Consider the following 13,160-nt stretch of genomic DNA (forward strand, 5'->3'; position numbering starts at 1 on the left):
CTGATGATTGAGGGAACCCCTCATGAAACAGACCTGTAGAGATGAAGTAGTCTTGTGATTTTTTCCGACACATACATATATTGCGCTCTACCACGGTATCGAGCACTATTTTTTGGATAATCTTATTAAGACATACATATGTATATATATATATATATATATATATATATATATATATATATATATATATACATATATATATATATATATATATATATATATATATATATATATATATATATATATATATATATGTGTGTGTATATATATATATATTCAGTGCAATTCTGTTGTAAGCAAGATCTTTCAGGCAGCATGTTAAACATCACTACCTCTTTAAATCTGCCTTCTGTTTAAAAAGTGGACCCTCCTAGCAGCCAATCATAGAGTCCAGAGCGCAGAGCCACACTCACATGAGATAGTGCCGCCGCACCAAGCACTTTGTCTCTCCAAGATGCTCCTCTTGCTGGCTCTAGCCACCGTCCTCTCCGCAGGCTCCTCGAGGGAGCTAAACCGGACCTCCAAGCTGCCGGCAGACAGCACGGAGCAGTGCTCGGCGTGCGAGTTCAGGGAACACAGCAAGCAGATGAGACTCTACAGCATCAAGTCCCAGATCCTCAGCATCCTGCGGCTGGAGCAGGCGCCCAACATTAGCAGGGACATGATCCAGCAGCTGCTGCCTAAAGCGCCACCTCTGACGCAGCTCCTGGACCAGTACGATCCGCGGGTGGAGGAAGAGGACCACGCCACCACAGAAACAATCATTACCATGGCAACCAAGTGTAACTAACTATTGTTGTTCTGATGTATAAATCCTGGGTGTGTACCAAAGTATGTTATGACCTGGATATGCAAAAGTTTTCTACAAGATTTGCATTTCACTTTTCCTTCCGTCGGAGCTCCAGCAAAGCCACAAGGCATCTTATTTTAACGTCTACAACTATCGTAAACTGCAAGGCAACTTATGTGATTATTCCATATAGCGGGAATAAACTAGGGCTGCAGCTAACGATTATTTTTCTATCGATTAATCTATAGATTATTTTTTCGATTAATCGGTTAATCTATAGATTATTTTTTCGATTAATCTATAGATTATTTTTCCTTTTACCGATTTTTTTTTTATTTAAAATGAAGAGGAATAAATAAATGTAGGCCAGTTTTTTCAAAAGGCATGGCTTTTATTTACAAAAAAAAAAGTATGGCCACTCAGTCAACATTGACAACAACATGACAAAATATTCTGTAACAATGTAAACATTTAAAACTTTTAACATTTAACACAATTAAAAGTATCTTATTTGCTTTTTAATGTGCAAATATAAAAGTAAACATCCAGTGCAAATCTTAATATTCTGGAATAGTATAAGCATTTCAAAAGTAAAAGTATTGCTTATTTTGCTTTAAAATGTGCAAAAATAAAGATAAACATCCAATACAAAAAAGTGCAAAACGGAAATATTCTGTAACAAGTGTAAACATTTCAACAAAAGTAAAAGTATTGCTTATTTGCTAAAATGTGCAAAAATAAAGCTAAACATCCAATACAAAAAAGTGTACAGTGTAAACATTTCAACAAAAGTAAAAGTATTGCTTATTTGCTAAAATGTGCAAAAATAAAGCTAAACATCCAATACAAAAAAGTGTACAGTGTAAACATTTCAACAAAAGTAAAAGTATTGCTTATTTTGCTTAATAACACAACAATGATAGTATGATTAAAGTGAAAGTTAATTGTTGGTTTGTACATAGTATATGTAACTGTTAATGTTGTAAAAGGTATTTGCACAACTAATTAACGTTAGCGTTTGTGACACGTCTTGTGCCGTGGGGTTCTTTCAGGACCGACAGACTGAACGCCAGACGGCTTTGCCAGGTTTACAATCTTTTCATTTTACACAAAGTCTTTTCTCTTCCAACTGCGCGGATCGCGCACCTGGGCACGATTGCGGCGTCGCTCCCGGCACGCCCCGCCTCGCTCGCCGCCGCCGCCTCTCCACAGCGTTAAAGAGGAGCGCGTCTTTGTAAACACTGAACAGGCACGCCAAACGCGCCTCTCAGAGCGAAACGGTGCTTTAGTTTATGAATTTACAACGCAGATACAAATGACACATTCATGTTTTTGTGTAATAATGACAACGTATACGCACGCGGACGATTGACTTGTTGATGGTGATGGCAAGAACGCTGTCGGGGGTTTTCTTTTCAAATGTTCCTTCATAGCCGTTGTGCTGCTATGATAGGCCATTTCCGCTCGACACAGTGTGCATACAACAACATTATTAGGCCGTTTATTGAAATACTCCCACACTTTTGACGACTTTTGGCGTGCTTTTTTCCCCTCGCTCGCATCGTCTGCTTTGCGCTCCGCCATGACAGTAAAGTAGAGTGACGTAAATATGCGACGCGCCGACGCACAAAAACGGCGTCGACGTATTTACGTAACCGATGACGTCGATGACGTCGACTACGTCGACGCGTCGTTTCAGCCTTAGAATAAACACAATAGCATTATCCTTAAGACAGTGGTTCTTAACCTTGTTGGAGGTACCGAGCCCCACCAGTTTCATATCCGCATTCACGGAACTCGAACCGTAATCATAAAATGATGTTATTACATTAAAGAAATACTAATAAAGATATATTTTACAAACAGAAACTTACAGGAATGTACACATGATCCCATGTTTACATCTCATTGTGCAACATGTGAATGTTTTGGTGGGAACTAAATGCGATATCTGAAAGGGGTACACATTATTTCCAAAATAGGACCCCCACCCAGACATATAATACTAGTACACAGCTCATGAAAATACTAGTACACAGCTCATGAAAAAGGTCTGATGTCGCTCACATGTGTTCCACCGAATGCTCAAGGAGTTTTTGCGTTTGCTCACACATATGGAAAATTAGAGGGAACGTTGTTTGGGGGTATCCATAAGTACGTCGACAGGGAGAAGTTTGTGTTTGCATAATGAGTCGGGCGTGTCTTGACCTACGCGGCGGAGGCTCTGCCGAACCCCTAGGGTTCGATCGAACCCAGATTGAGAACCACTGCCTTAAGAGAATGTACTGCATGATGCCATGTATTGATATGTCATTGAACATTTGCCATCTGGATGATGTCTTTCAGCAGACGCGACGGGTATGTTGTCTTATTGCCTGTTCAGTCTCAGTCCGAAGATCCATCCTGAGAACATCCTGAGCGCTCAGCTGTGGGTTCACCTGCGGCCGGTCGACATGGTCACCACGGTCTTCCTGCAGATCTCACGCCTCAAACCCGACAAGGAGGGAAACAATACCCGGGTCAGAGTGCGCTCTTTGAAGGTCGACACTGACGCCGGCGCCGGTTCCTGGCAGAGCATCGACATTAAGTCTCTGCTTCAAGCGTGGCTGCGTCAACCGGAGAGCAACTACGGCATCGACATCAACGCTTTTAACCCCCAAGGAGAAGACCTGGCAGTCACGTCCGCAGAACCTGGAGAGGAAGGCCTGGTGAGTGCATGTTACTTACTGAGCTGAGGGTCTAGCCCAGGAACGTCAAACTGGTTAAGTGTTCATTAAAAACAAGGCAGAGGGGAGCATGCTTCACCAGTATCACACATCAAACACCACTTCACACAAGTTACAACATCACATGGTTGGGTTTGCACAATTGAACTTGAACAATATCAATGATTGTTCATTCATTTAGAGCAGGGATGTCAAACTGGTTTCCTTTGAGGGCCACATGGCAGTTATGGCTTCCATCTGAGGGTCGCTTGTAAATAGTAAATGGTAAACGGGTTATACTTGTAGAGCGCTTTTCTACCTTCAAAGTACTGTTGCGTTTTGGACCAGTTGTTCCTCCCAGGGAATTCAAGTCACAATTCGCTCCCAAGCTCTTTACGACACTTTAAAGCTGAGTTGAAAAACCACCAGAGACAGAATAGGTATTTTGTTGTATATTCTCAAAGCTTTGCCAATATACATTATGAGACCAGTCAAACCCTAGAACATTCTATTGCGCCTCCCAAAATGGTCTGTCTTCCCGATCCCACTACCCTCTCTCTCGTCCCATCTCTGTAGACAAAACAAATGCTAGTCAAAACACATTCCAAAGAACTCAAGGTTAACACACATAGTATACATGCTGACAGAGCATCAAGAGAAGAAATGGAAAACACGAGCTGTTTTCAAATATGACTAAGAAATGAAAGAAGTACAACTTAAATTCGGATATATGTAAATATCTGCCTCCGACAGTACTCAAAGCGCTTTGACACTATTTCCACATTCACCCATTCACACATGACTAGGTTGGTAGGAGCTGGTGATCGAACCAGGAACCCTCAGGTTGCTGGCACGGCCACTCTCCCAACCGCGCCATGCCGGTAACAGTGAATAATGTGTGAATTTGCCTCTGGATTTCATTATTAACAATATAAATTGTTTTAAGTACACTGTCGATTTTACATGAAAAATGTAACATTTACAAAATGTTTCTGTAAAATATAGTGGGGTTTTTTGTGGGTTTTTTAAAGCATTTTACGGTAAATGCAAAAACAGTACAACTGTTTTTAGGGGGGGTTTTACGGAAAAAAGCTGGCAGCTTAGTTGCCACAATATTTTAATCAAAAAACTAGAACGATATGGCATCAGAGGGTTAGTTTTAAACTGGATAAGAAGTTATCTAATGAACAGGAAACAATACGTGAAGGTAGGCGAACACACCTCTACAACGCTAAATATATCCTGTGGTGTACCTCAGGGATCAATACTAGGACCTAAATTATTCAATCTATATATAAATGACATTTGTAAAGTTACAAAAGATTTAAAGTTAGTATTATTTGCGGATGATACAACAGCGTTTTGTTCAGGAGAGAACACACAGAAGATACTACAAATAATAACAGAAGAAATGAACAAATTAAAAAGATGCTTTGACAAAAACAGACTATCGTTGAATATCAGTAAGACTAAAATAATGCTATTTGGTAACAGTAGAAGAGAAAGTCAAACACAAATACAAATAGACGGAATAGAAATTGAAAGAGTAAATGAAACCAAATTTCTTGGTATAATGATTGATGATAAATTGAACCGGAAATCTCACGTAAAAAATATACAACATAAAGTAGCAAGAAACACGTCAATAATGAATAAAGCAAAACATGTTCTAGACAAAAAAATCACTTCATATTCTCTACTGCTCACTAGTGTTACCATATCTGAGTTATTGTGCAGAAATATGGGGAAATAACTACAAAAGTACACTTCATTCATTAACGGTGTTACAAAAAAGATCAGTTATAATAATACATCATGTTGGATATAGAGAACACACAAATCCTTTATTTATTGAATCAAAGATACTGAAATTCTACGACATAGTGAATTTGCAAACAGCTAAAATTAGACACAAAGCAAACTATAACCTGCTACCCAAGAATATACAACAATTCTTCTCAAAAAAAGAGGAGAAATATAATCTTAGGGAGAAATGTAATTCAAAACATTTGTATGCACGTACAACACTTAAGACCTTCAGTATATCAGTATGTGGAATTAAATGATGGAATGGATTAAGCAAAGCAATCAAACAATGTACTAATATGATCCACTTCAAGAAACTCTTCAAACTTAAAGTGTTTACAAAGTACAAAGAAGAAGAACCATGATAAACATTCTGAATTTATTTAACTCATCCATTCTTTCATTCTTTCACTCACAAAATAATCTTACTTATCTCAACATATGAAATGTAACTTACTTCACCAATTATTATTTATTTACTTATTTTATTGTGATTACTTATGGAGTATATTGTGAATACATTGAGAACAGGAAGTGAACACAAGTTTTAGCAACTGTTATGTAAAAGAAAAGGGGTAGGATTAAATAAGCTCTGCTTCTTCCTACTCCTTTTCGAACATGTTGAATAGAGAAACAGGAGATTGTGATGTATCATGTTGTATGATTGCATGTTCGAAATAAACTCAAACTCAAACTCAAACTCAGAATGTTTGTGTTAGATTGACATTGGTTTTTACAACATTATATTGTTCATGGAAAAACAGTACTAGTAAGTTTTAGTTTTTTTTACTCTGGCAACTTAGCTGCCAGTTTTTCTATCGTAAAAACAAATGTACCGTCTTTCCATTTACAGTAATACACCGTTAAAAACAAAAACCGTAGATTTTACAGTCAAAAACTGTACAAAAACTACAGTAGTAGTTTTTTTCAACTGTAATTTGATGGGTAGTTTGCTGTAAAGTTAAGTATCTTTATTTATTTTTATTTAGACAAAAACATGTTTGCAAGTATGATAATATACTGTAATATATGTTGCAATATTGGATAATACACGTTTAAAAGGTATGCAATTTCAAGCAGTACATTTATTTTTTCTGTCAAAATGAAAAAAAACAATTACATTTAGTGAGGATATATCAAGTACTTTATTGACACGTATCATTTCCAGGTGTTTGCGGACCAAGGCTGCCCTTTGTCACCGATTCTGTTCATAACTTTTATGGACAGAATTTCTAGGCGCAGTCAAGGCGTTGAGGGGATCTGGTTTGGTGGCTGCAGGATTAGGTCACTGCTATTTGCAGATGATGTGGTCCTGATGGCTTCATCTGGCCAGGATCTTCAGGTCTCGCTGGATCGGTTCGCAGCCGAGTGTGAAGCGACTGGAATGAGAATCAGCACCTCCAAGTCCGAGTCCATGGTTCTCGCCCGGAAAAGGGTGGAGTGCCATCTCCGGGTTGGGGAGGAGATCTTTCCCCAAGTGGAGGAGTTCAAGTACCTCGGAGTCTTGTTCACGAGTGAGGGAAGAGTGGATCGTGAGATTGACAGGCGGATCGGTGCGGTGTCTTCAGTAATGCGGACGCTGTATCGATCCGTTGTGGTGAAGAAGGAGCTGAGCCGGAAGGCAAAGCTCTCAATTTACCGGTCGATCTACGTTCCCATCCTCACCTATGGTCATGAGCTTTGGGTTATGACCGAAAGGACAAGATCACGGGTACAAGCGGCCGAAATGAGTTTCCTCCGCCGGGTGGCGGGGCTCTCCCTTAGAGATAGGGTGAGAAGCTCTGTCATCCGGGGGGAGCTCAAAGTAAAGCCGCTGCTCCTCCACATCGAGAGGAGCCAGATGAGGTGGTTCGGGCATCTGGTCAGGATGCCACCCGAACGCCTCCCTAGGGAGGTGTTTAGGGCACGTCCGACCGGTAGGAGGCCGCGGGGAAGACCCAGGACATGTTGGGAAGACTATGTCTCTCGGCTGGCCTGGGAACGCCTCGGGGTCCCACAGGAAGAGCTGGACGAAGTGGCTGGGGAGAGGGAAGTCTGGGCTTCCCTGCTTAGGCTGCTGCCCCCGCGACCCGACCTCGGATAAGCGGAAGAAGATGGATGGATGGATGGATGCGGGCCAGATAAAATGATGTCGCAAGCCAGATCTGGAGTTTGACCTTGAGTTTGATGTACACAGATGCCTGGAGGGCGCCAACTTTCCAATGTACCGTATTTTTCGGTGTACCCCGCCTTCTGCCTGAATGCAGCTGAGATAGGCTCCAGCACCCCTCGCAACCCCAAAAGAGACAAGCGGTAGAAAATGGATGGATGAACAACCTGACCATGTAAGGAGATGTTAGTGTGTAAGTGACTGGGAAGACAACCGTAACTTGTAGGTTGACGTTAAGATGATAATAATAATAATAATAATAACTGGGATTTATATAGCGCTTTTCTAAGTACCCAAAGTCGCTTTACATGTAGAACCCATCAATCATTCACACCTGGTGATGGTAAGCTACTTTCATAGCCACAGCTGCCCTGGGGTAGACTGACGGAAGCGTGGCTGCAATTTGCGCCAACGGCCCCTCCGACCACCACCTATCATTCATCATTCAATTCACCGGTGTGAGTGGCACCGGGGGCAAAGGGTGAAGTGTCCCGCCCAAGGACACAACGGCAGCGATTTTTGGATGGTAAGAGGCGGGGAGCGAACCTGCAACCCTTAGGTTTCTGGCACGGTTGCTCTACCCACTACGCCATGCCGCCCCATATAACGTGGAGTCTCTCCTCCAGGATAGAGCTATAACTTTTGCGTTCCGAAGTCGGAATTTATTGCCTCTTCTCGTGAGAGAGCTAATTCCAGTCCACATACGAATGTCCGACTAAGGCGCCTTTATTTATTATGGGCTCAACCATTGTTTACTTAAACCTGGTGGTTGGCTTTCTCCAAGTTGAATGTAGAACATAATATGAGTTAATGAATTCACTTCAAAGGTTTTTGGACATGACAATCTGTAACAGAAACAATGATTCCTTTCTTCCCAGCAACCGTTCATCGAGATCAAGATCCTGGACAGTCCAAAGAGGTCCCGGCGCGACTCGGGCCTAAACTGCAACGAAGAGTCCGCTGAGACGCGCTGCTGTCGTTATCCGCTCACCGTGGACTTTGAGGAGTTCGGCTGGGACTGGATCATCGCACCGAAGCGCTATCGAGCCAACTACTGCTCGGGGGAGTGCGAGTTCCTGCACCTGCAGCAGTACCCGCACGCGCACCTGGTGAACAAGGCCAACCCGCGGGGCACGGCCGGGCCCTGCTGCACGCCCACCAAGATGTCGCCCATCAACATGCTCTACTTTAACCGCAAGGAGCAGATCATTTACGGAAAGATCCCCTCCATGGTGGTGGACCACTGCGGCTGCTCCTGATGTGCACACTCCATGCAACACTTAGCTTGTGGATTTGTAGGGTTTTAAAAAATCAAACTATATGCAAGGACACAGTATTTGTTTTAGTGCATTTTGGATTCACACGTTGACTGTGAGCTCCACGACGCCGTGACGGACCCCCCGCTGCTTCCGATCTCTTCTGATTTGAGCTTTGGCCAAAAGAAAGTCTGCATGATGTCCAACATGTGCTTTTATTTGAAAAACAACGAACTGAATGCCCTTTCATTCCCTGCGCATGTTTACAAACCCCTTGCTGGGAATCACACACCATTCATTTATCAGGACATCCAGCAGGTTGTGCACAATTTATAAGATGAGATCACTAAGGAAGCAATTTCCTCTGTACAATGACATTTTCTAACATTTCTTTGGGCTTCACAATAAATGACAAACACACAAAAGAAACAATATAAAAGATATAGGTTAGATGTTAATATAAACGGAATACAATGATTTGCAAATCATTTCCCAACTCATATGGAAACGGGGTTTGTATATAGAAATGGTAGTGCAGTACTATATGAGCTAAACCCGAAAACATATTCATTGAACTTTATGCAATAAAACAAACAATGCAGAAAGTAGAATAAACACGGCAAAAAAAGAGAAATGAAATATACAGTAGAATAAAGAATGTACAGTATATGTACAGTGGTGACACAAAGTATAAATTGAGTAATGTGCAGTTGCAGCTGTGACAATATAATCCCTCTGTTGCAGTTGGAGGTCAATCAAAGGCGGAAAAAAAAAATGCCTGTCAGCAGTTTCAATACAAACTAAAGTTGTTTATTTTCCCAAGACATCCGCCGGTAAGAAGTAAAGAGGAGTAGCGTCTACAATACAATTTTGATATTTATTTTTACAGGCCAAAACCAACCTAAGTGGACATTACTTACAGTGGCGATCAAAAGTGTACATACACTTGTAAAGAACATCATGTCATGGCTGTCTTGACTTTACAATCATTTCTTATTTTTTTGTGATGTAGTGATTGGAGCTAGGGCTGCAGCTAACGATTATTTTTCTATCGATTAATCTATAGATTATTTTTTCGATTAATCGGTTAATCTATAGATTTTTTTTTTCGATTAATCTATAGATTATTTTTCCTTTTACCGATTATTTTTTTTATTTAAAATGAAGAGGAAAAAATAAATGTAGGCCAGTTTTTTCAAAAGGCATGGCTTTTATTTACAAAAAAAAAGTATGGCCACTCAGTCAACATTGACAACAACATGACAAAATATTCTGTAACAATGTAAACATTTAAAACTTTTAACATTTAACAAAATTAAAAGTAGCTTATTTGCTTTTTAATGTGCAAATATAAAAGTAAACATCCAGTGCAAATCTTAATATTCTGGAATAGTATAAGCATTTAAAAAGTAAAAGTATTGCTTATTTTGCTTTAAAATGTGCAAAAATAAAGATAAACATCCAATACAAAAAAGTGCAAAACGGAAATATTCTGTAACAAGTGTAAACATTTCAACAAAAGTAAAAGTATTGCTTATTTGCTAAAATGTGCAAAAATAAAGCTAAACATCCAATACAAAAAAGTGTACAGTGTAAACATTTCAACAAAAGTAAAAGTATTGCTTATTTTGCTTAATAACACAACAATGATAGTATGATTAAAGTGAAAGTTAATTGTTGGTTTGTACATAGTATATGTAACTGTTAATGTTGTAAAAGGTATTTGCACAACTAATTAACGTTAGCGTTTGTGACACGTCTTGTGCCGTGGGGTTCTTTCAGGACCGACAGACTGAACGCCAGACGGCTTTGCCAGGTTTACAATCTTTTAATTTTAAACAAAGTCTTTTCTCTTCCAACTCTTTTCTCTTTCTTTCCTCGCTTTTCAGCTCCTCTTGCTCGCTCGCTCGTCGTCCCCTGTCTCCCGGCGCGCCCCGCCTCGCCGCTCGCTCGCCGCCGCCGCCGCCGCCTCTCCACAGCGTTAAAGAGGAGCGCGTCTTTGTAAACACTGAACAGGCACGCCAAACGCGCCTCTCAGAGCAAACGGTGCTTTAGTTTATGAATTTACAACGCAGATGCAAATGACACATTCATGTTTTTGTGTAATAATGACAACGTATACGCACGCGGACGATTGACTTGTTGATGGTAATGGCAAGAACGCTGTCGGGGGTTTTCTTTTCAAATGTTCCTTCATAGCCGTTGTGCTGCTATGATAGGCCATTTCCGCTCGACACAGTGTGCATACAACAACATTATTAGGCCGTTTATTGAAATACTCCCACACTTTTGACGACTTTTGGCGTGCTTTTTTCCCCTCGCTCGCATCGTCTGCTTTGCGCTCCGCCATGACAGTAGTGTGACGTAAATATGCGACGCGCCGACGCACAAAAACGGCGTCGACGTATTTACGTAACCGATGACGTCGACTACGTCGACGCGTCGTTTCAGCCTTAATTGGAGCACATACTTGTTGGTCACAAAAAACATTCATGAAGTTTGCTTCTTTTATGAATTTATTATGGCTCTACTGAAAATGTGAGGGTCAAAAGTATACATACAGCAATGTTAATATTTGCTTACATGTCCCTTGGCAAGTTTACCTGCAATAAGGCACTTTTGGTAGCCATCCACAAGCTTCTGCTTCAATTTTTGACCACTCCTCTTGACAAAATTAGTGCACTTCAACTAAATGTGTTGCTTTTCTGTCATTATTTCATCTGACCACAGAACTTTCCTCCAGAAGGTCTTATCTTTGTCCATGCGATGTCAGATGAAACAAAAATGGAGCTGTATGGCCTCAATACCCAGCAATATGTTTCGAGGAGAAAAAGGCAAGGCCTTTAATCCCAGGAACACCATTCCTAACATCAAGCATGGTGGTGGTAGTATTATGCTCTGGACCTGTTTCATACCTGCCAACTTTTGAAATCAGAAAACCCTAGTAGCCAGGGTCCAAGGGCCGCAGGCCCCGGTAGGTCCAGGACAAAGTCCTGGTGGGGGGTTCTTTCGCCCCTTGACGCAAAATGATTATTAGCATTCAGACAGGTTAAAATGTTGCTAAAACCATCACTTTTCTATCAGTCACAGTGACTTTTCAAAACAAAAATATTACAGCAAAAATCATATGGGTTGATTGACATGTTTATTCTGTAAGCTAACTTCAATAGTTTGAAATTATTTTGACAGTTAATGCCAGTTATCCTGTCAACCTTTCACAAGACTTCAATTTGTTCATTGAAAGTATAAACACTTTTTACAGTAAACAAATGGTAAAACAGTACTAAACAATTCCATTAAAAAAAAAATTGGTGTCATTATTAACTTTCTGTCCAAGCTTGTATAATCTACTGCCTTGTTCAATTGTAAAAAATATTCTGTGCCTAAAATTCACATTTCTATCACAATTATCATACTGTAAACATGGTAAGCTAACTTCATTAAAATTAATAGTCCTGTCAATAGCATGGAATTACAATTCAAATGTAGTTTTTTTGTAAGCCTTTCAAAAGAATTCAAAATATGAAAAATGAATGAAAATTAATTGAAGCCATCAGACACTTGAAAAGTGGCACATCACATCTCTAATGTAATCATTTGAACTTTTCAACAGAAATAGCACTGCAAAAATATTAAGGACATACTTCTGTATTTTGGTAGTTATGCTGTCAACATTTAACAAGATTTCTTCAACTTGGACTTGAAAGCATAAATAGTATAAACACTTTTAACAGTATAACAGTACTAAACAATTCCAATAGATAACATTGGTGTCATTACCTTTTTGTTTGCTCAATTATTGCCTCCGTAAATAAAACTTTGGCATTTATCACATCCAAAGAATCTGTTTGGGCGACGAAAAACGTTGACATTTTTCCACTTGTATCGCTAGCAACGGCATTAGACTTGTGTTTTTTTGTCCCAACGTGGTCTTTTACATCGCTAATTCCTCCGTGTCCGATCGAAAAATCTTGTCTGCACAAGGTGCAATTCGCGTAGTTTTCACCCTTTTTGGAACGGATAATTATTCCCGGATAGGCTTTTGAATATTCTTCACGGAATGACTGCAGTTTTCTTTTCGGTTTAAGACTCGTTTGCGATGTTTCTCCGGCTGATTCCATGATCGTTCGCTCGTTTGGAAACAATGGCCTCGTGCTTGGCAGCGGTGCTATAAATAGCCTCGCGCATGGCATTCGGAATGGCTCGATAGGAAGTTACGGGAAGCAGTGTCGATTGTCATTGTTGTTACGCGATTTCGTGAATAAAACTTTAAAAAAAAATTTTTTTTTTAATTAATGAAAAACCGTATTTTTTATCACTGCAACCGTAACCCGGAATAGGTTGATGAAAACCGTACTAATTACGGGAAAACCGGAGTAGTTGGCAGGTATGCTGTTTTGCTGCCAATGGAACTGCCGCTTTAAATGGGACAATGAAAAAGGAGGATTACCTCC

At 40.3% G+C, this 13,160-nt stretch overlaps 1 protein-coding gene across 2 annotated transcripts; it reads left to right on the forward strand.

Moving 5' to 3' along the window:
- The first annotated feature begins 451 nt into the window (after positions 1-451).
- LOC133571067 (growth/differentiation factor 8-like) lies at positions 452-9,098 on the forward strand. Of its 2 annotated transcripts, none has more exons than XM_061924076.1 (3): positions 452-782; positions 3,137-3,498; positions 8,329-9,098. In XM_061924076.1, exons 1-3 carry the CDS (start codon positions 455-457, stop codon positions 8,707-8,709), a joined length of 1,071 nt encoding a protein of 356 aa, XP_061780060.1. In that variant the 5' UTR covers positions 452-454; the 3' UTR covers positions 8,710-9,098. The 2 variants fall into 2 exon arrangements, with proteins under 2 accessions (XP_061780060.1, XP_061780059.1); XM_061924075.1 differs by having other exon boundaries at positions 455-782; positions 3,140-3,498.
- The last annotated feature ends 4,062 nt before the right edge of the window (positions 9,099-13,160 follow it).

The sequence above is a fragment of the Nerophis lumbriciformis genome, linkage group LG28 (assembly GCF_033978685.3).
Source record: "Nerophis lumbriciformis linkage group LG28, RoL_Nlum_v2.1, whole genome shotgun sequence".
Lineage (NCBI taxonomy): Eukaryota > Metazoa > Chordata > Actinopteri > Syngnathiformes > Syngnathidae > Nerophis > Nerophis lumbriciformis.